The sequence below is a fragment of the Lissotriton helveticus genome, chromosome 2_1, assembly GCF_964261635.1.
Source record: "Lissotriton helveticus chromosome 2_1, aLisHel1.1, whole genome shotgun sequence".
Lineage (NCBI taxonomy): Eukaryota > Metazoa > Chordata > Amphibia > Caudata > Salamandridae > Lissotriton > Lissotriton helveticus.
In genome coordinates this window covers 228,607,046-228,629,552 of record NC_136059.1, presented here as the reverse complement: position 1 = coordinate 228,629,552, position 22,507 = coordinate 228,607,046, and the positions used below count along the sequence as shown (strand labels likewise).

Sequence of the window (22,507 nt, the reverse complement as noted above, 5' to 3'; positions counted from 1 at the left end):
CCCTTTTTAATCCCACATCTCCCTTTCTGAAGCTGCTTCATCTGTTTATCACACAGTTCTGCTCCTTCTTCATCACGGGTTTTCAATCTCTTTAGCTGCATGTACTGTCTTGTCTATTCCATGTAAGCATAATTTTCTCAGACACAAATACCCACTCCTCAAGGATAAGAACTGTCTATTATTCTTTCTTTGCCATCGTCCGCATCTCAACAGCTGCCGTCTTTGACGAACTTCGCAATAGAATCATGAGTAATAGGTAAATGACCATTGCCTATGTCAACTCCGTAGAGAGGCCAAATATTGGATGAGCACCATGTATTCTGGACACCGGTAGGACTCAGTGAGGGGCACTGTGAGTAAGCTGCACCAACTTTAGGCTCAACTTGAGAGCTCTCAATCGTGCCCTGTCAAAAACGTCCACACACAAGTCGCAGTATGCATTGTACAAGACTTATGTGCTGCACGAACAAATAAACTACAGAAACATCATCAGTGAAAAGGAAATAATCACAGGGAACACGGACACCTGTAGAAATCACTATTAGGTAAAACGTGCAAAAAGCACAGAGACCGCCTTGCTGACAGATTACCTTCAGAGTTTGTACGTTCAATGCTGAAAAAGATATCTGTATGGCTTTTTAAAAACGTTACACTGTCGTTTAGAATTCTTCCCATTTCGAAACTTGAAGCAACTCAAGTTCATCTTTGGATTTGGTGAGCCACCTAACCACATTATTTGCCTGTGCCTCTTAGTCAAGGACACCAACAGAAGACTCTGGAGGGACTCGTTTCAATGTCAGTTTTTAATGACAGCCAGTGCCGAGCACTGGGAAGACCCGCTCCAGTTGGAGCGCTGGAGAAGACTAGCATGGTTTTTTTCAGCTAATGGGACTAAGCATAAGGGTGCCATTAAGCACTATTAATACTAAGAAATGTGAAACCACATGTCCCAGCATGCAAATCGCTGCTACCTGCAATAAGTACAATCATGATTCGAAATCAGATGAAGGAAACTGTAATCCCCGGCACAAAACAAATTATACAGGTCTAATACAAAAAGTGTTATCCAGTAGCAAAGCTATCGCTTCGAGATCAACTACCACGCCCAAAATCCCGCAGTTGTGAAGGAGACTGTCAATGATTATGTCAACAATATGTATATTTTACCCTTCTCAACTGTCCTCCTGACATAACACTCAACCAATGCAGGTAAGGGGACGAATAATAGTGTCCCTTTTTGTCCTACAAACCTCCGGCTGAAGAGTTCACCGATAATGGACGTATATGCTTGTCCCATAACAGCATCCGTGGCTAGACAGGGCAGTTGAGTTCCCGGAGAGTCAAATATGCTCTATTTGTACAAACTTCTATAGCTGTCACTCACCGGAGAAGCCGCAACCGTTCCAGCGTCGACCAACCCAGGGGGATGATGGCAGGTCTTGGTGTGATGCTGAAGGAGGCTGTGCCGCCGTCCTTTCCTCCCTTCTTCGCTGATGACAGGCGCCAGTTCGACTTCAGGATTCAAGCACGCAGACGAAACACCGGCAACAATTACACAACCAGACCTCGCCCTATCCGCACTCCTCATTGGACAATCTTTCAGAGCTCTTCTTTTTTTTATTGTAAACATTTTTATTATGAGAAGCCTGCAGCCCATACACCATTATGAGTGAGAAATAAATTATGAGCCACTGCTCTGCGTTTTATCCGTGCACAATGGCTTTGAACTTTGGTCACTGCTCTCTTGTTTCTCGTTCTCCTCACTTTTCTCAAAGGGAACCTCGGGCCTGGTAAACATGCAGAGTTTTTCATTCCCAGGATCACCGGTGATGATAATCCAGTGGTTCACCGTTTCTTCAGCTTTATGGGCATCCAGGAAGGTGCGAGCAGTGGCTTCATATTCCTTTTCAAAGCATGTCAACGAAACACATTTTCTAAGTACTGCCAGGTACTGGTTTGTTTTGCTGTGAATAATGAGAAGTTTGATGTTTGCGGGAACGGGTTCACCCTCAAACTCCATGCGCATCTGTGGGTCAAAGTATGAGGTTTGCCAGCAGGTCAGATATGAAGGTTCTGCCGTCAAAAACACTTCCTGCATGCGGAACTTCCGGGCACACTTCACAAATGTCTTCTGGTCACTAGCAAGATACAGATGCCCAGTAAAGTCGTCTGTAGTTCGAAGAGCAAAATTCTGGCCATATCTTAGGACGTCACCTTGAGGACTTCCATCAATGCTTGTGATGATGTAGGTAGACTTATATTACAGAGTATGAGAACTACATCGTTATTTTTAGGGAGCAGACATTTCTCAATATCAAACTTTGAAGCCCAGAGCAATAAAGAATGCGTACAAGACAAAATGGAAGCGGAAGGTAAAGGTAGAGAAAACAAGCCGTGAGCGTGCACGCTCCCAAACTTCCGGTTTCGGAAACACTCCCGAACTTCCGGTTTCGGGATGTGCACGCTCACGGCTGTCGTGGGGCAGGACTTATGTCTTTCGGAGAAGCCCGCGCCCACGGAGTGGATGGCCCAGAGGACCGGTGGCAGCAGAAGGAGTGGCGGCTGAGGCCACTGATGCGGTAAGTGGGGCTTGGGGGCTTGGCACGTGTGTGTGTGTGTGTGCGTGTGTGTGTGTGTGTGTCTGCGCATGTGTGTGTGTGTGTCTGCGCGTGTGTGTGTGTCTGCGTGTGTGTCTGCGTGTGTGTGTGTGTGTGTGTGTGCATGCCTTCAGAAGCGCGTCCACAGACCCTGGTCGGCTCGTGCACCGCTCTGTCTCCCTTGACGGGCATCTCGGCAGCAATAGGTCTCGAGGACGAGACCTAAAAAAACTACCTGTTGTGCTGCCGATACTGCCGCATCTGCCTCGGTGGTCCTCTTCTCTCCTAATGGTGTCCCAGCAGTCTCTGGGACACCAGCACAGGCTCCCCATCCAATCCGGATACTGCTATCAATAGCATGAGAGCAGCCCCCGGATTGGTCTGAGCGACTCGGTTCGCTGCTCAGACAGTGAATGGGAGTCTGTGCTTTTTCTCCAACCCAGCTGTGCAACACAGCTGGTTTGGCCGGCCTAAGACGGAACTGCAGGCTTACAGTGCTGCACTACTACTCCCCTGCTTTCATCATGCCTCGCCCCACCCAGAATTGGCTGGCTCTAGCTAGGATAGAAAAATAAAATGATAATATATTGGTTTTATTTTCTCCCTTTTTTCAGCAGGCGGGGTGACACTCCTACAACTACTACACAGTCATTTCTACTCCTTCCGTCAGTAGGGCCGGAACGGCTTCCAGATAGCTGTGCGTTAATAAATGATATATTTATTCAGTCATTCAGTGATAGTGGAAGTAAGCATATATAATAAAAAGTGTGTTGAAAAGTTATGACCTTTACAGTTCTTGAATAAAGAGGCCTTTATTAGCAGCGCCAGTAGCACGGTCCTAAGATTGCTTATTAGTTTTTTTACAAATTAATCAGTGTAGAAGATTCTTCCCCTGTGTTAGTGAGAGGTCAAGAAACAGTAGCCATGTCCTCAATACAATTCTGTGTTTGAAAACAGCAATGAATCCTGAATGGTCAAGGAGTTTCAGAGGTGTAACAATTTTTCTCATGTGTTAATTGTGCTGTAGCTGTTCTAGATAACTACAAATATTCTCTTTAAAGTTAACTGACTAATGCATCGGTTTTATATTAGTTAAGCCACATAACCTCTTAACGCTAATTACTTGAGAGAGCCCCTGGAGAAAGCTATGTTCCATTGACCTGACCATCCTACTGATTCTGAAACTGTATCTTGTAACTATAGGCAAAGAAAAATGTCCTCCTAAGCTTCTTCCTTTGGGAACTAACTTATTTTTTTTATTTAAAGCTGATATAATTTCTTTTTGCCAAATGAGTAGAGTACTAACATTTTAGGGATAACTGTTTATTCATTCTGTGTCAGCTCTGCCATCTCACAGGATGGCTTATTAATAAAGGAGCTAATTGTAATATTATTAGTATTGTTATTATTATTATTATTATTATTATTATTATTATTATTATTATTATTACTATTATTATTAAATGTCTTAGCACAGGTGGTTAATATTATATGTGACCTTCCATAGTCACATGAACCAAGTAACTGAGAGGAAACTACACATTTCCATACATATTTTTTTCATTTAATTATTCAAACAATTGAGGCGGTTCCCCCTTTGTCAGCATTCCTTAAGAGAAAACACGCAAGGCATTACGATAATTTCTGATAGCCTCAACAATCTCTGACATATTCGCTAATCTGTCTATCTATTATAATCAACACTACCTTTAGAACCTAAACGGTTTAACCACTTCATGTTTTGTCCCATTGTGTGTTGTCCTTTTGTCTATAGTATTCATAGCGAGAAACACAACATGGATACACTTCTGCCCGTTTGCCTGCGGCCATTTTGTGAAGTCCCCTGTTGGACCTGGGGTTACCAGTCCACATAGGGTAGCCTGGCACTGAGTAGGAATAGCTAAACTCAAAAGTAATTGTGTTGTGCTTACATCACTCACTTACAGTAACCCAGCGCCCAACCACTAAAAATAAATGACACTACCCCAGTTTAGAAAAATACGAGTTGCTTTATAAAAATCTCTATTATCTCTTTGTTTCTTAGCAGTATTTAGATTCAGTACATTAAATAGCTCTGCATTGGATTACTAGCATATGCACAATTTCATATAGCATTGACAACACTTTTCTCCCTCAATTGAAAGGAGCTCAGTAGTAACTCCTGCACCTTATGCAAGCAGAGTATATTCCACAGTTTTAGTTAAGGTAATCAGCAAGAAGACAGTTTCCTTACAGTTATGCACGGCTGTACATTACCCTTGAGGACTCAATGTTATTACTGGCAGGAGAATACAGGCTTTCAGCAAATATTCCACTAATAGCCCACTATTACCTTGGTTCAACCGCGGGAAATCTGAATAAAGACAGGCAAGATATTTTGTTATTTCACTAAGCCATGTAGTTTGCTCTAGAAATACAGTGGATTGACAGTTGGTCCCAGTGACATTCCCAGGCTCTAAATAACTCTGCATAAAAGAAGCACCCCCCCCACCAATGCTTTCCTCTTCCTGCAACAGCCCTATTAACTCGGCTTCCATGAGCGGTAAATTAAGCTTCAGTCAGGAGTCTCTTTCCCACCAGCGTCTTTAACCCAGCAGGGAAAGTACTGTAAACACTGTGTCATGCTATCATGGGGAAGGGTTATTGGCACAGGTTACCAGATGGAGGTTTCCCCAAAGCCATGGTGCTATTTCAGAGTCACCGGTCACTGTCAGTTAATTGGGTTATGGTGAGCCGCCAATGCTCTTGAGACAGAAGCGAGGTCCCCTCAGCCCCCGGGGCCCCGCACTTCACTTTAGGCCTTACCGGGTTTTAGACAGTTCGCCCCGGTCACCTAACTCGATCCCGCTACTTGCTCTGTTCACACTGCAGCTGTTCGATGAGGATTCCGGCCCCAGCGCTGCAGGCTCCTCGCAGCTGACTGGGCCGGAACTTCACTGCGTCTCCCTCGGGGCTTCTCTTGCCTCCGTAGTCACCGAGGGCGGGTGCTAAATGGGCCAGCCTCTTCCGATACCCGCCCCCTTTCTCACAGCGCTCCTGTGTCAGCCCTCACTGGCTTCCACCATTCCGCCTCACAAAACCCTCTGCTCCGCTGATGAAAACCGGGCCCTCCCCGCGGAATCTCCTCAGCGGGGGCCCGTGATTAGGGGGCGGTAATCTAGCGACAGGGACTTCAGCCGCCAGCCGCGACCAGGTAGGGTTCTTTTCACGATCCTTTGGGCACAGAGAACAATTGGGGACAGTAGCGGTGATGTTTCAGACCTTCCCTCCACACTCTCTATGGGGGCAGTTCAGATGAGGTCACGAAGGAAGAGGGAAAACCGGACAGTCTCTCTCATGGACAGTTGCTCTCCCTGTGGAGTTCCCAGGCTAGTTTCTTTTAGTTCTTCACGAGCAGCTCAGGGACATCCTTCCCAGGGGCACTAACAGGTTTTGAGAGCTAATAATGACAAAACGATGACAGGGCTTTGAAATGTAAAAAATGTAAAATGTATACTTGTAAAGCGCACTGTTACTCCATCTCGGAGTGTCCTGGCGCTGTATACCGCTGGGGAACCCGTCCTGGTTTTCCCTGTGAGATGGTCCCTCCTGGGCACCCCCAAGGTGAAGCCAGGCATCCCCAGCGCTGATGGGGCCGTTGTGGAGATTAAGCAAGCTATTGCCCAGAGTTGCAGAGTGGGACCCATGGTTAGCTTAGGCACCTAGGCGAGAATTATCGAGTCCGCGGACATTGACCCAAGACCATGCCGAGGCGGGAATTGAACCCTGGTCCCGGGCCGACCTCTGCTTCAGGGTCTGCTGCTCCTAACCAGTGAGCCACACTTCTCCAGGGCTTAGTCACTAGGCAGGGGGTCACATCAGCCAAGTGGAGTAGCCGGCCCGCGGGAATATCTAACCCCTCTCAGTGCACCTTCCTCCCCACACTACCGCTTCACTCCTCACCAGGTTCTACTCAAGCTCTCCAGTCACTCCAAAATGGCCGCCCTGGTTCTTACCCTTTTATAGACTGGGCCCTGGCTACTGGTACTGGCTAGAAGGTTCTAGAGCTTTCCCATATAACCCTATGGCCCAGGATCCTGAGGTAAAAATGTGGCAGTTACAAGCCTCCATTTTGTCTCCCCCTATTCTCCATTTTAAAGAACACCTGTGCCTCAGGAGGATGCAGTGGTAATAAGGCACTCAGAACTCTAGGGACAACACCAACAATTGTAGTGGACACAAAAAAAAAGAAAATTAGGAGGAACAAAGGGGACAAAAATAAAATAAATAGGAGGGACCACCCAAAGGGCTGACAGGTCTAACATGCGTCCCCCCCAGCTGAAAGTGGGGAGAGCTACCCAACCCCTTGGGAGTTCTCATCACTAAGGCGGAAATACCTGGAGAGACCGTCTGCATTGGCGTGGTCCACTCCAGGCCGAAGTTCCACCCGGAAGTCCATTCCCTGTAGGGAGATGGACCATCTCAACAACTTGGGATTCTCTCTCTTCATTTGCATCAGCCAACGAAGGGGCCGATGGTCAGTCTGTACAAGGATGTGCGAGCCAAACAGGTATGGCCGCAGCTTCTTCAGAGCCCATACCACCGCAAAGGCTTCCCGCTCAATCGCACTCCACCTCTGTTCCCGGGGAAGCAGTCTCCTGGACAAGAAGACAACAGGTTGATCCAAACCCTCTTCATTGAGTTGCGATAACACTGCCCCAATGCCATGCTCTGATGCGTCCGTTTGGACAAAGAATTGCTTAGAAAAATCAGGAACTCTTAGGACTGGAGCCGCACACATTGCTTGTTTCAGGGTGTCAAAGGTTTGCTGACAAGCCTCCGTCCAGACTACCCGTCGGGGTTGCTTCTTGGATGTGAGTTCAGTTAGGGGTGCCACAATTGTGCCATACCCCTTCACAAAGCGGCGGTAGTATCCTGTGAGGCCCACGTAAGCTCGGACCTTAGTTTGGGTCTTGGGGGGCTCCCAGGCCATGATAGACTCAATCTTAGCCTGGAGGGGCTGTACCGTTCCCCTGCCCACCAATTGGCATGGGTACACCACCGACCCCTGCCCGATCTGGCATTTGCTGGCCTTGATTGTCAAGCCAGCCTGTTTCAGGGCTTGGAGAACAGCCTGTAGGTGACACACGTGGTCCTCCCAGCTGCTGCTGAAGACGGCAATGTCATCTAGATAAGCAGCAGAGAAGGCCTCCATCCCGGAGAGGACCTTGTTCACCAGCCGCTGAAATGTGGCAGGAGCGTTCTTGAGCACAAAGGGCCTCACACAGAACTGGTAGTGGCCCTCTGGCGTGGAGAAGGCTGACCTTTCCCTTGCTCCATCTGTAAGGGAGATCTGCCAGAACCCTGATGTGAGGTCAAAAGTACTCAGATATTGGGCAGCTCCCAGCCGGTCATTGAGCTCATCCGCTCTAGGGAAGGGATGAGCATCAGTTTTGGTCACTGAATTCAGTCCCCTGTAATCCACACAGAGCCTTAGTTCTGGAGTGGTGCCCGGTGGGGCAGCTTTTGGTACCAGAACCACCGGACTGGACCAGGGGCTACTTGAAGGTTCAATCACTCCTAGCTCCAGCATCCTAGTGCCTTCACTGTGGATGCTGGCCTTCACCTCATCTGAGAGCCGGTAGGTCTTAGACTTCCCAGGTGGACTGTCTCCTGTGTCCACATCATGGGTACACAGGTGGGTTCTTCCCGGGATAAGGGAGAACAGCGAGGAATACTGCTCCAGGACCCGTTGGCAGTCCCTACGCTGTTCAGGAGTTAGGGATGGTGAGAGAATCACTCCCTCCACCGACCCATCCTTTTCCTGAGATGAAAATAGATCAGGGAAAGCTCACTTTCCTCTTCCTCTGCTCCATCAGTCACCATCTTCAAGATGACCTCGGGCCTCTCATGCTGAGGTTTGAGGCGATTGGCATGGAGCACCCAATGGGGCTGCCTGGGGGTCTTACGGTCCACTAAGTAGGTGGCCTTGCCCTTTTTCTCAATCACCTCAAAGGGGTCTGTCCAGCAATCCTGGAGGGCACTAAGCTCTCCCGGTTCCATCACCCACACTTTCTGGCCAGGCTCCAACTCCACAGGGTGAGCATTGTGGTCATACCACTCTTTCATCACTGCCTGGCTGGCTTCCAAGTTGTCAGAAGCTTGCTTCCACATTAGCCATTTGGCTCCGGAAGGCCAGCATATAGCTCACCACATCCTGGGGAAGCTTCCTGGGAGTTTTTTCCCATCCATCTTTCACCAGGCTGAGAGGTCCACGAACAGGGTGCCCATACAGGAGTTCGAAGGGGCTGAAGCCCACTCCCTTCTGCGGCACTTCCCTGTATGAAAACAACAGTCAGGGTAGGAGGACGTCCCATTTCCTCTGCAGGCTTTCAGGCGGACTTCTAATCATGCCTTTTAAGGTTTTATTGAACCTTTCCACCAGACCATTGGTCTGTGGGTGGTAAGGGGTGGAGAACCGGTAGGTAACCCCACACTCCTTCCACATGTAGGCTGACATAAAATTGGTCCCCCTGTCGGACACAACTTCCTTGGGGAAACCCACTCGGATAAAGATCCCCATCAGTGCCCTAGCCACTGCAGGTGCAGTAACGGTCCTCAGAGGAATTGCCTCTGGGTACCGAGTGGGGTGATCCACCAGAACCAGGATAAACCTGTGACCAGCTGAAGTGGGTGGATCCAATGGCCCAACAATGTCGATGCCCACCCTTTCAGAGGGGGTGCTAACGACAGGTAGTGGTTCCAGGGGAGCTTTCAGCTTCACCCCTGTTTTCCCACTGGCTTGGCAAGACACACATGTTCGACAGTAAGTGGCGGACGCCACCCTCATCTGAGGCCAGTAGAAATGAGGGACAAGCCGGGCAAAGGTCTTGTCTTCACCCAAGTTTCCTGCCAAGGGTATTTCGTGAGCCAGTTCTAAAAGAAAGGCTCGGTAACATTGGGGGACAACCAAGGCCCATGATGAACCATGCACTGGAGCCTTGGGTTCACTTTAGAGAAGTCCATCCTCCCAGTAAATGTGGTAGTTCCCGGCAATGTTGCCTGCTGCCTGGGTTTCGGCCTGTCGCCTCAGACCCTCAAGGGTAGGGCACTCCTTCTGGCTCTTACAGAACTCTTCCCTGGTCGCCCCCTCCACATGCCACTCGGCAGGGATAGGTAGGTTCTCTAGGGAGACAACATCCCCCTCCGTGGACTCAGGGTCCACCACCACAGGTGGCCTATCCATCTCATGGGGCGTGGATGCCGAGGCAGGCTTCTCCTGTCCCCGGATCTTTCCCTTTCTGGCAGCTGGCTGTGCCTTTGTTCCAGGCTCCAGCCCTGGCGAACTCCTCCTCCGGGTAGTCGCGGACCTAGTGCTGGCACAGTCCCAGTCAGGTGTACCCAGCATCTCAGAATGAGTCCGGTATTCCACCTCCTTCCAAGCATTGTGCTCCATATCATTCCCCAACAGACAATCGACTGGCACGGCAGGGCTTACGGCAACTTGAAGAGGACCTGCAACCCCTTCCCACTCAAATGGAACCTCGGCCACCGGGTAGTGACCTATTCTGCCGTCAGCCATCGCAGCGGGATGAAGTGCGTGTGGAATCACTTGCTCTGGAGACACCAGATGACTCCTTACCATAGTCATACTGGCACCTGTGTCCCTCAGAGCTTCCCCTCTTTGGCCATTGATGGTGACCCACAGCCCATACTTGGTAGTGTTTGAGGGCACCTGGATCTTAGGAACCATCTCCCGATCTCCATGGGGCACTAAGGTGACTCCCGCCCACTCCCCTTCCTTATCTAAGGGCAACTCTTCCCCGAGCACTACACTAGCTACACCCGGGGCTTTTCCTCCACTGGGAGGGGGTGGTCTCTTTGGGCACTTGGCGTCTCCTTTGTAGTGCCCAACCCCACCACATTCATAGCAGCAGACAACCCTTGGCTGCTGACTATGGTCAGGATGAGGGTTTTTCGGCGGGTTGTCCCTAGGAATTAATCCTGGTCCCTTTCCTGGGAAACTGTTTTGGGGGCCTTAAGAGAACTCCCTCTTTTTGTCTCCCCCCTCTTTCTTCTGGGGAGCGCCCCGTCCCGTCCTTTGGGAATCCCCTCCAGTCCCCTTTGAGGATACCCGGGTACTAGCCCAGATGTCCGCCTCCTCAACAAGCTTCCTGGGACTGGTCAGCTTGCTGTCCACCAGGTGTTGTCGCAGCTCTGGAAAACATTTCTCGAGTAGGTGCTCCTTTAGGATTAAATCATACAGCCCCTCGTAGTCCCCCACCTCGCTGACTTGCACCCAACCCTCTAGGGCCTTCTTGGCATAATCTAGGAAATCCACCCAGTTCTGTTTAGCCAGTTTGTGGCTGTTCCAGAATTTTTGTTGGTACTTCTCAGGAGTCAGCCCAAACTTTCTTATCAGCGCCACTTTCATGGTGCGGTAGTTGGTCTGCTCCTCCTGCTCTAGGGCCAGAAGTGCATCCCTTCCTACGGGAGGCATGTACTTATGCAGGCCACCCCCCCAGTGTCTTTCCAATATCCCATGGGCTCTTAGCGAGACCTCATAGGCAGCCAACCATTTCGCAATGTCGTCACCTGCACTGTAGCTGGCGACTACATCTTTTGGCAAATAGGGTCTGGGTTCCCTGGTTATCTCTTTGGGTTCACTGCCACCAACAGGAGTACTAGGAGTCCCTATTTGCAGGGCCTTGAGGTCCAACTACCTGAGACTCAACTCATGAGCCAGCCTCTTTTCCTCCCTCTCCTTCTCCAACCTAGCTAACTCCCACTTCAACTGCCTTTTCTCTCTCCGGTCAGCTAATTCAGCTTCGGTTAAGCTCCTCACAGAGACACTGCTGCCCTCCCTCAAAAGTGTCCTAGGACCTTGCAATAGGTTCCCCCTTTCGGTTTGGTACAATTCATCCACTCCGATGACAGTGTCCCGATCCCCCTCTTCCTCCTCCTTCTTCCCATCTGGATGAGCTGCCACCCATGCTCTCAAACTGAACTGGAGTTCCTCCTTTTTAGCACCACGCCTGAAAAACACCCCCTTACTTTGGCAAAATTCCCTGAGTTGGGCCGCAGTGAAGGTCTCCAACTCCTCCAATTCTAATTACATTTTGCCAACAGGGTCTCTGACAGTCACTTGGAAGAAGTCAAGAAAGGGCGATAATTAAAAGCTACCTCCACCCACCACCAGAAAAGAATTTAGAAAAAACAAAACTTTTAATTAGGGAGTCCGCTGGGAGAAAACTCCAGGTGTAGGCATGTGGTTCACACCAAGCTACTACTAAGTGGATGCAAGCACAAGCTCTAATCCCACCGCTGAACACCAATAATGTTGAACCTGGGGTTACCAGTCCACATAGGGTAGCCTGGCACTGAGAAGGAATAGCTAAACTCAAAGACAATTGTGTTGTGCTTACATCACTCACTTACAGTAACCCAGCGCCCAACCACTAAAAATAAATTACACTACCCCAGTTTAGAAAAATACGAGTTGCTTTATAAAAATCTCTAGTATCTCTTTGTTTCTTAGCAGTATTTAGATTCAGTACATTAAATAGCTCTGCATTGGATTACTAGCATATGCACAATTTCATATAGCATTGACAACACTTTTCTCCCTCAATTGAAAGGAGCTCAGTAGTAACTCCTGCACCTTATGCAAGCAGAGTATATTCCACAGTTTTAGTTAAGGTAATCAGCAAGAAGACAGTTTCCTCACAGTTATGCACGGCTGTACATTACCCCTGAGGACTCAATGTTATTACTGGCAGGAGAATACAGGCTTTCAGCAAATATTCCACTAATAGCCCACTATTACCTTGGTTCAACCACAGGAAATCTGAATAAAGACAGGCAAGATATTTTGTTATTTCACTAAGCCATGTAGTTTGCTCTAGAAACACAGTGGATTGACAGTTGGTCCCAGTGACATTCTCAGGCTCAAAATAACTCTGCATAAAAGAAGCAACCCCCCCCCACCAATGCTTTCCTCTTCCTGCAACAGCCCTATTAACTCGGCTTCCATGAGCGGTAAATTAGGCTTCAGTCAGGAGTCTCTTTCCCACCAGCGTCTTTAACCCAGCAGGGAAAGTACTGTAAACACTGTGTCACGCTATCATGGGGAAGGGTTATTGGCGCAGGTTACCAGATAGAGGTTTCCCCAAAGCCGTGGTGTTATGTCAGAGTCACCGGTCACTGTCAGTTAATTGGGTTATGGTGAGCCGGGTGCACCTGACTCTCCCTTCCCGCCAATACTCTTGAGACAGAAGCGAGGTCCCCTCAGCCCCCGGGGCCCCGCACTTCACTTTAGGCCTTACCGGGTTTTAGACAGTTTACCCCGGTCACCTCACTCGATCCCGCTACTTGCTCTGTTCACACTGCAGCTGTTCGATGAGGATTCCGGCCCCAGCGCTGCAGGCTCCTTGCAGCTGACTGGGCCGGAACTTCACCGCGTCTCCCTCGGCGCTTCTCTCGGCTCCGTCGTCAGCGAGGGAGGGTGCTAAGCGGGCCAGCCTCTTCCGATACCCGCCCCCTTTCTCACAGCGCTCCTGCGTCAGCCCTTACTGGCTTCCGCGGTTCCGCCTCACAAAACCCTCTGCTCCGCTGATTAAAACCGGGCCCTCCCCACGGAATCTCCTCAGCGGGGGCCCGTGATTAGGGGTGGTAATCTAGCGATAGGGACTTCAGCCGCCAGCCGCGACCAGGTAGGGTTCTTTTCACGATCTTTTGGGCACAGAGAACGCTTGGGGACAGTAGCGGTGATGTTTCAGACCTTCCCTCCACACTCTCTATGGGGCCAGTTCAGATGAGGTCACGAAGGAAGGGGGAAAACCGGACAGTCTCTCTCATGGACAGTTGCTCTCCCTGTGGAGTTCCCAGGCTAGTTTCTTTTAGTTCTTCACAAGCAGCTCAGGGACATCCTTCCCAGGGGCACTAACAGGTTTTGAGAGCTAATAATGATAAAACGATGACAGGGCTTAGTCACTAGGCAGGGGGTCACATCAGCCAAGTGGAGTAGCCGGCCCGGGGAACGATCTAACCCCTCTCAGTGCGCCTTCCTCCCCACACTACCGCTTCACTCCTCACCAGGTTCTACTCAAGCTCTCCGGTCACTCCAAAATGGCCGCCCTGGTTCTGACCCTTTTATAGACTGGGCCCTGGCTACTGGTACTGGCTAGAAGGTTCTAGACCTTTCCCATATAACCCTATGGCCCAGGATCCTGAGGTAAAAATGTGGCAGTTACAAGCCTCCATTTTGTATCTCCCTATTCTCCATTTTAAAGAACACCTGTGCCTCAGGAGGATGTAGGAGTAATAAGGCACAACAATAAAATAAATAGGAGGGACCACCCTAAGGGCTGACAGGTCTAACATCCCCACTCTAGTCTTGCAAACATGACTAGGCGGGAACACTTCCTTTAACTAGCGGCTCCCGGCACTGAGACGGAATCATCCGGTCTCGAGGGACGCCGAGTAGGTTTACTGGCAAGGAGAGAATCGTGACAAGTAAGTCTGTTCCTTTTTGCAGCAGCAGCAGACCGAGGGCTTCCACTGTGTTTGATACACACACAGGTTTGCCTGGCAGCCCAATGCTGGTTATCCACTACCTACGGAAAAGTAATTACGCTCTCTTTTCCGATTTTAGATATTTGCGGGTCTCCTATCCCCCGGTCTGACCATGAGGCTCAGTACAGCCTAACAAAAAGTATGTTTGAATTTGAATATTTTACATGTTGTCTATTGTGTTTATATGTGTCCCTTTCATGACCATGGGTCTCTTTAATACTAGAAACGCCACGCACCAGAATCTAATGTCCTTCCCTTCTAGGACCACAGGTGCATGAGGTTTCCCGAGGGCATATACGGTTAAGTGTGGTGCATATAAAATGTTATTTTTCCAAATCCAGGCACAACAGCATGTCAGCATTTTGAAACCAGATATATTATTCATGCGGTTTTTAGCAAAAAGAGCGCCACAAGGCTCTCTTGTTTAGGCAACACGAGGGAAAGTGAAGCTCCTGCAGAAGGCAGGGCGCCACATCCTAACTTTGTTCTTCTTTTTTCCACTTACAGATAACGACTGTATACTGTTATGTCGTATGTATATGGTCTTTTTTAATTTAAATGCTTATTGATAGGCACTTTTCACTCCGCACCTTGGAGTGATACTCACAGGGCTGGTCCCTGTGGTGTCCTGAAGAAGAGCTTAGGGGTACAGCTCGAAACATGTTGGCACTCTACTAGGGCTCCTGACTCTTTGAAAAAACAGGAAAACCTAGAGACCCACCCCGTTTTTAATATATCAACTAGGAGCAAGAATAAAGTAATTCCGCCCATTAGTTAGGTATTTTTAATTCACACCACTCTACCCACACTTATCACCGCACCACACATAGTCCTCACTTTAAGTGCTCCTATGTATTTCGCAAGTCGTAGCACGCCTCAACCCGCAGCGGGTTGGGATGGCCCCAGTGATGAAGCATGTCACCGTGAGGCAACTCTGGTGAGTGAGGGGACTCAAGAAAAAGGATACTTTTTCCTTTTAAGATTACATCTATCACTGATAGTAATCTGCTCTACCAGCTAGGTTCTCTATCCGGTATTTCGGATTTTTGTTTAGTGATCTACAAGGTTCTATAGACTTCACTGAACAGCCAAGTGATGACGCAGAAGTAATGTTCCTTAGGGATCTGCACAGCGCTATGATGTTCCTCGGAGGGAAAGCTGCGCTCTACAAGTACTTTAGAACATAACATAACACGGATACCAGAGTGTCTGTTTTTCTCTTATTCCATTCCCCTTTCCCTCTTCTACCACGGCGGCCCTCTTATTCCTGGGTATGTAGTCAATGCTATGGGTGGTGAGAGATGGAAAAGAACAACGCTCAGATTAGATCATGCACAGAAGATTAATGCAACCTGACTATTAATGACTGGGTATTTAACAACAAGGGGTGGTGATGGACAGAGTTTCTGAATTAAGCAGAATACTCTCACCCAGTCAAGAGATCAGGGCTAGATCCAACACCGTTTTTTAGCTCACTGTACCATCCCAGTTCAGAACCTGGCTATATGCAAATTAGTCTGTTCATGTCCCAGTGCATGATGGGAACAGGGCAAACCAAACTACCAAGCCAATTCTTACACTGGGAAGGAAACAAGCTTCCGGGGACCGGTTTCTGGCATTTCAGCCGTCGTCGGCCCGGCTTGCTTGAATCCTGATGGTGCAATGAGCAAGGGACTCACATCTGAGTATACCCTTCCACGCTTAGGGTGGACAAAATATTTAACAACAAGGGGTGGTGATGGACAGAGTTTCTGAATTAACCAGAATACTCTCACCCAGTCAAGAGATCAGGGCTAGATCCAACACCGTTTCCGTTTTTTAGCTCACTGTACCATCCCAGTTCAGAACTTGGCTTTATGCAAATTAGTCTGTTCCTGTCCCAGTGCATGATGGGAACAGGGCAAACCAAACTACCAAGCCAATTCTTCCACTGGGAAGGAAACAAGCTTCCGGGGACCGGTTTCTGGCATTTCAGCCGTCGTCGGCCCGGCTTGCTTGAATCCTGATGGTGCAATGAGCAAGGGACTCACATCTGAGTATACCCTTCCACGCTTAGGGTGGACAAAATATTTAACAACAAGGGGTGGTGATGGACAGAGTTTCTGAATTAAGCAGAATACTCTCACCCAGTCAAGAGATCAGGGCTAGATCCAACACCGTTTTTTAGCTCACTGTACCATCCCAGTTCAGAACCTGGCTATATGCAAATTAGTATGTTCCTGTCCCAGTGCATGATGGGAACAGGGCAAACCAAACTACCAAGCCAATTCTTCCACTGGGAAGGAAACAAGCTTCCGGGGACCGGTTTCTGGCATTTCAGCCGTCGTCGGCCCGGCTTGCTTGAATCCTGATGGTGCAATGAGCAAGGGACTCACATCTGAGTATACCCTTCCACGCTTAGGGTGGACAAAATATTTAACAACAAGGGGTGGTGATGGACAGAGTTTCTGAATTAAGCAGAATACTCTCACCCAGTCAAGAGATCAGGGCTAGATCCAACACCGTTTTTTAGCTCACTGTACCATCCCAGTTCAGAACCTGGCTATATGCAAATTAGTCTGTTCCTGTCCCAGTGCATGATGGGAACAGGGCAAACCAAACTACCAAGCCAATTCTTACACTGGGAAGGAAACAAGCTTCCGGGGACCGGTTTCTGGCATTTCAGCCGTCGTCGGCCCGGCTTGCTTGAATCCTGATGGTGCAATGAGCAAGGGACTCACATCTGAGTATACCCTTCCACGCTTAGGGTGGACAAAATATTTAACAACAAGGGGTGGTGATGGACAGAGTTTCTGAATTAAGCAGAATACTCTCACCCAGTCAAGAGATCAGGGCTAGATCCAACACCGTTTTTTAGCTCACTGTACCATCCCAGTTCAGAACCTGGCTATATGCAAATTAGTCTGTTCCTGTCCCAGTGCATGATGGGAACAGGGCAAACCAAACTACCAAGCCAATTCTTACACTGGGAAGGAAACAAGCTTCCGGGGACCGGTTTCTGGCATTTCAGCCGTCGTCGGCCCGGCTTGCTTGAATCCTGATGGTGCAATGAGCAAGGGACTCACATCTGAGTATACCCTTCCACGCTTAGGGTGGACAAAATATTTAACAACAAGGGGTGGTGATGGACAGAGTTTCTGAATTAAGCAGAATACTCTCACCCAGTCAAGAGATCAGGGCTAGATCCAACACCGTTTTTTAGCTCACTGTACCATCCCAGTTCAGAACCTGGCTATATGCAAATTAGTCTGTTCCTGTCCCAGTGCATGATGGGAACAGGGCAAACCAAACTACCAAGCCAATTCTTACACTGGGAAGGAAACAAGCTTCCGGGGACCGGTTTCTGGCATTTCAGCCGTCGTCGGCCCGGCTTGCTTGAATCCTGATGGTGCAATGAGCAAGGGACTCACATCTGAGTATACCCTTCCACGCTTAGGGTGGACAAAATATTTAACAACAAGGGGTGGTGATGGACAGAGTTTCTGAATTAAGCAGAATACTCTCACCCAGTCAAGAGATCAGGGCTAGATCCAACACCGTTTTTTAGCTCACTGTACCATCCCAGTTCAGAACCTGGCTATATGCAAATTAGTCTGTTCCTGTCCCAGTGCATGATGGGAACAGGGCAAACCAAACTACCAAGCCAATTCTTACACTGGGAAGGAAACAAGCTTCCGGGGACCGGTTTCTGGCATTTCAGCCGTCGTCGGCCCGGCTTGCTTGAATCCTGATGGTGCAATGAGCAAGGGACTCACATCTGAGTATACCCTTCCACGCTTAGGGTGGACAAAATATTTAACAACAAGGGGTGGTGATGGACAGAGTTTCTGAATTAAGCAGAATACTCTCACCCAGTCAAGAGATCAGGGCTAGATCCAACACCGTTTTTTAGCTCACTGTACCATCCCAGTTCAGAACCTGGCTATATGCAAATTAGTCTGTTCCTGTCCCAGTGCATGATGGGAACAGGGCAAACCAAACTACCAAGCCAATTCTTACACTGGGAAGGAAACAAGCTTCCGGGGACCGGTTTCTGGCATTTCAGCCGTCGTCGGCCCGGCTTGCTTGAATCCTGATGGTGCAATGAGCAAGGGACTCACATCTGAGTATACCCTTCCACGCTTAGGGTGGACAAAATATTTAACAACAAGGGGTGGTGATGGACAGAGTTTCTGAATTAAGCAGAATACTCTCACCCAGTCAAGAGATCAGGGCTAGATCCAACACCGTTTTTTAGCTCACTGTACCATCCCAGTTCAGAACCTGGCTATATGCAAATTAGTCTGTTCCTGTCCCAGTGCATGATGGGAACAGGGCAAACCAAACTACCAAGCCAATTCTTACACTGGGAAGGAAACAAGCTTCCGGGGACCGGTTTCTGGCATTTCAGCCGTCGTCGGCCCGGCTTGCTTGAATCCTGATGGTGCAATGAGCAAGGGACTCACATCTGAGTATACCCTTCCACGCTTAGGGTGGACAAAATATTTAACAACAAGGGGTGGTGATGGACAGAGTTTCTGAATTAAGCAGAATACTCTCACCCAGTCAAGAGATCAGGGCTAGATCCAACACCGTTTTTTAGCTCACTGTACCATCCCAGTTCAGAACCTGGCTATATGCAAATTAGTCTGTTCCTGTCCCAGTGCATGATGGGAACAGGGCAAACCAAACTACCAAGCCAATTCTTCCACTGGGAAGGAAACAAGCTTCCGGGGACCGGTTTCTGGCATTTCAGCCGTCGTCGGCCCGGCTTGCTTGAATCCTGATGGTGCAATGAGCAAGGGACTCACATCTGAGTATACCCTTCCACGCTTAGGGTGGACAAAATATTTAACAACAAGGGGTGGTGATGGACAGAGTTTCTGAATTAAGCAGAATACTCTCACCCAGTCAAGAGATCAGGGCTAGATCCAACACCGTTTTTTAGCTCACCGTACCATCCCAGTTCAGAACCTGGCTATATGCAAATTAGTCTGTTCCTGTCCCAGTGCATGATGGGAACAGGGCAAACCAAACTACCAAGCCAATTCTTACACTGGGAAGGAAACAAGCTTCCGGGGACCGGTTTCTGGCATTTTAGCCGTCATCGGCCCGGCTTGCTTGAATCCTGATGGTGCAATGAGCAAGGGACTCACATCTGAGTATACCCTTCCACGCTTAGGGTGGACAAAATATTTAACAACAAGGTGTGGTGATGGACAGAGTTTCTGAATTAAGCAGAATACTCTCACCCAGTCAAGAGATATGGGCTAGATCCAACACCGTTTTTAGCTCACTGTACCATCCCAGTTCAGAACCTGGCTATATGCAAATTAGTCTGTTCCTGTCCCAGTGCATGATGGGAAGAGGGCAAACCAAACTACCAGGCCAATTCTTACACTGGGAAGGAAACAAGCTTCCGGGGACCGGTTTCTGGCATTTCAGCCGTCGTCGGCCCGGCTTGCTTGAAACCTGATGGTGCAATGAGCAAGGGACTCACATCTGAGTATACCCTTCCACGCTTAGGGTGGACAAAATATTTAACAACAAGGGGTGGTGATGGACAGAGTTTCTGAATTAAGCAGAATACTCTCACCCAGTCAAGAGATCAGGGCTAGATCCAACACCGTTTTTTAGCTCACTGTACCATCCCAGTTCAGAACCTGGCTATATGCAAATTAGTCTGTTCCTGTCCCAGTGCATGATGGGAACAGGGCAAACCAATCTACCAAGCCAATTCTTACACTGGGAAGGAAACAAGCTTCCGGGGACCGATTTCTGGCATTTCAGCCGTCGTCGGCCCGGCTTGCTTGAATCCTGATAGTGCAATGAGCAAGGGACTCACATCTGAGTATACCCTTCCACGCTTAGGGTGGACAAAATATTTAACAACAAGAAGAGACTAAGTCTACTCTACAGCTGCTTTCTGACAAGTGGTCTACTGTGGACAATAGAGTCACTACCTTGGAACAAAATATAGCATCACTTGAAACCTCTGTCTCCAAAGTGGATCCTTTGTGTGTGCAAGTCTCTCTTCTTCATAAGTAAATTGAAAATTTAGAAAACAGGAACAGAAGGAACAACCCTCGCATATATGGCCTGGAAGAAAATTCAGAAGGATCCGACCCAATTGCTTTTTTCAAGTCCTTTTTGCCAAAACTTCTCCATCTGCCGGAATCCACCAACCTCAACATACAAATAGCGCATCGTTTAGGCTCATTGCCCGGCGGATTGACTTCATCGATTGCACGGAAGCCAAGAGGCGTCATCCTGTACTTTCTCGAATATACTGATCTTCTCCTAATTCTCTCTGCAGCAAGGTCCATGAAACGTATCATTTGGTCAGGAAGTCCTCTTTATTTCTCGCAGGATTATGCCAAATCCACAGCTGACCGACGCAAAGAATTCCTTTCCTTCAGGCCACAACTACGTTCAATGGGAGCTCGTTTCGGGCTTCTTCATCCTTGTCGCTTCAAGGTAACATTCAATAACAAAACCACGACCTATGATGATCCTCTGAAATTGAAAAGCTTCTTATACTCCCATACTACTGACAACATGGAATTTGCTTCAGCTTCTACCTCTAAATAGTTCTTATACATGTAGAATGTTTCTGTTCATTCAGGTTTACAGCTCACTATTGTAGTTTCTCTTTGTTGGCTGATTAATGTACCGTTATGATTTTCTGCATATGATAAGTGTTTAGTTCTTCGGCTGGACTTACTTTGTTGCTCTTTCTCCCCATGCAGATTTGTTTCCTGATTATCATCTTCTCCCCTCTTGTTCCTGGAGTCTGTGGGAATCGTTCTCCCTTCCTGTTTCTTCCCTTGAGTTATAGGACCCGTCATTGTTCTATGTGGCCTCCACCCTCCCACCCCTTCTATGTTTTGGATGTTATGTAAGTTATCTTCTCTTGTTACCATTTTCTTATTCTTCTCTATTCTTCTCCTTCCTCTCCTTCTTTTTCCCTCTCTCTTCTTCTGCTTACTCTTCCTTTTCATACTTCATCTTTCTTTGCCAATAACCTCCATTCTTTTTTTCTTTCTTCTGCTCTCTCCATAATTTTTCTCTATTGTATTATTTTCTTTCAGTTCTATAGATTTGCACACAGTTATTGTATTGCAATGCATGCTCTGTATTTCTTTCCATGCTATACATGCCGTTAAAAATTGTATCTTGGAATGTTAGAGGTTTGCACTCCCCAATTAAGAGACAGAGAGTTTTGACTCATCTCGCCAAACTTAATACGGATATTGCCTGCATACAGGAATCGCATCTTTCTGCCAATGAATCTGCCAAGCTGAAAAGAGGTTGGGTGGGTGAACTCTTCTTCTCCCCGGGTGATGGCAAGCGTAATGGAGTCCTTCTTTTATTTAAGAAATCCCTCTCTGTCAAGATTCTCACAAGTTGTACAGACCAACTAGGTAGATGGGTATTGGTTAAATTTATCATAGACAATACTCCGGTGTCCCTTCTCAATGTCTACGCCCCTGCAACTGGTGATGCCTCGTTTTGGACCTCCTTAGCCCCACTTGTCACCCAGTACTATGATGATAATTTTATTTTGGTGGGGGACTGTAATGAAGTTTTTGACCCTTTCTTAGACAGATGTTCTGTTGCCACTTACAGCCCACACAAATGACACAAATCTTTTACTCATCTTATACGTCAGTTTAAACTTATTGATGCTTGGAGACTCTGCAACCCTACCCTCAGAGAATATTCCTTTTTTCTCGCCACCGCATCACACTCAATCCAGATTAGATTATTTTTTTCTTTCACATCATCTTTCCCAATCCTTAAGTGCTTCTGAAATAGGTCCCATACTGATTTCAGATCATGCACCAGTCACCATTTCCTTGGACATACTACAAAAACCTTCCCTCACTCGCAAATGGCGTTTTAATAAATCCCTTCTTCTTGATCCCACTTTTGTCTTATCCTTTACCTCATTCTTTCATGAATATTTTTTGCTCAATCATTCTGCTGACATTTCATTTCCAATAGTTTGGGATGCCTTCAAGGCTGCAGCTCGTGACTTCATTCTGGGTTATGTATCTCGCAAGCGGAAAAAAGTGCGACTAGTCACATCAGCTCTTCTCTCTAAAATCAAACGTTTGGAACATTCATATTACACTTCTAAATCTAAAGATTGCTTAAATGAACTTATTGCCTCTAAACTTCAATTTAATAAAGACACCACGGCTAATGCTTCAAATTTTTTATTAAAATCCAGTGCCAAATTCTACGGTGGTCAAAATAAGGCTGGGAAATTACTTGCCAAGTACTTAAAGATTAAACAAAATAAAAGCAATATAGAATCTGTTTTTGGTCCTGATCAGTCGCCAAAACACAAGGATGAAGACATCTTGAATGAA

The 22,507-nt window shown here is 47.9% G+C and overlaps 1 protein-coding gene across 1 annotated transcript; it reads right to left on the bottom strand.

The window, feature by feature from the left end:
* Positions 1-1,681: 1,681 nt before the first annotated feature.
* LOC144820101 (cilia- and flagella-associated protein 161-like) lies at positions 1,682-20,977 on the bottom strand. Its single transcript, XM_078677746.1, has 3 exons — positions 20,854-20,977; positions 4,877-4,950; positions 1,682-2,254 (listed from the first exon to the last, which is right to left on the bottom strand). The coding sequence occupies exons 1-3, from the start codon at positions 20,975-20,977 to the stop codon at positions 1,682-1,684; spliced, it is 771 nt and encodes a 256-aa protein (XP_078533872.1).
* Between the last annotated feature and the right edge of the window lie 1,530 nt (positions 20,978-22,507).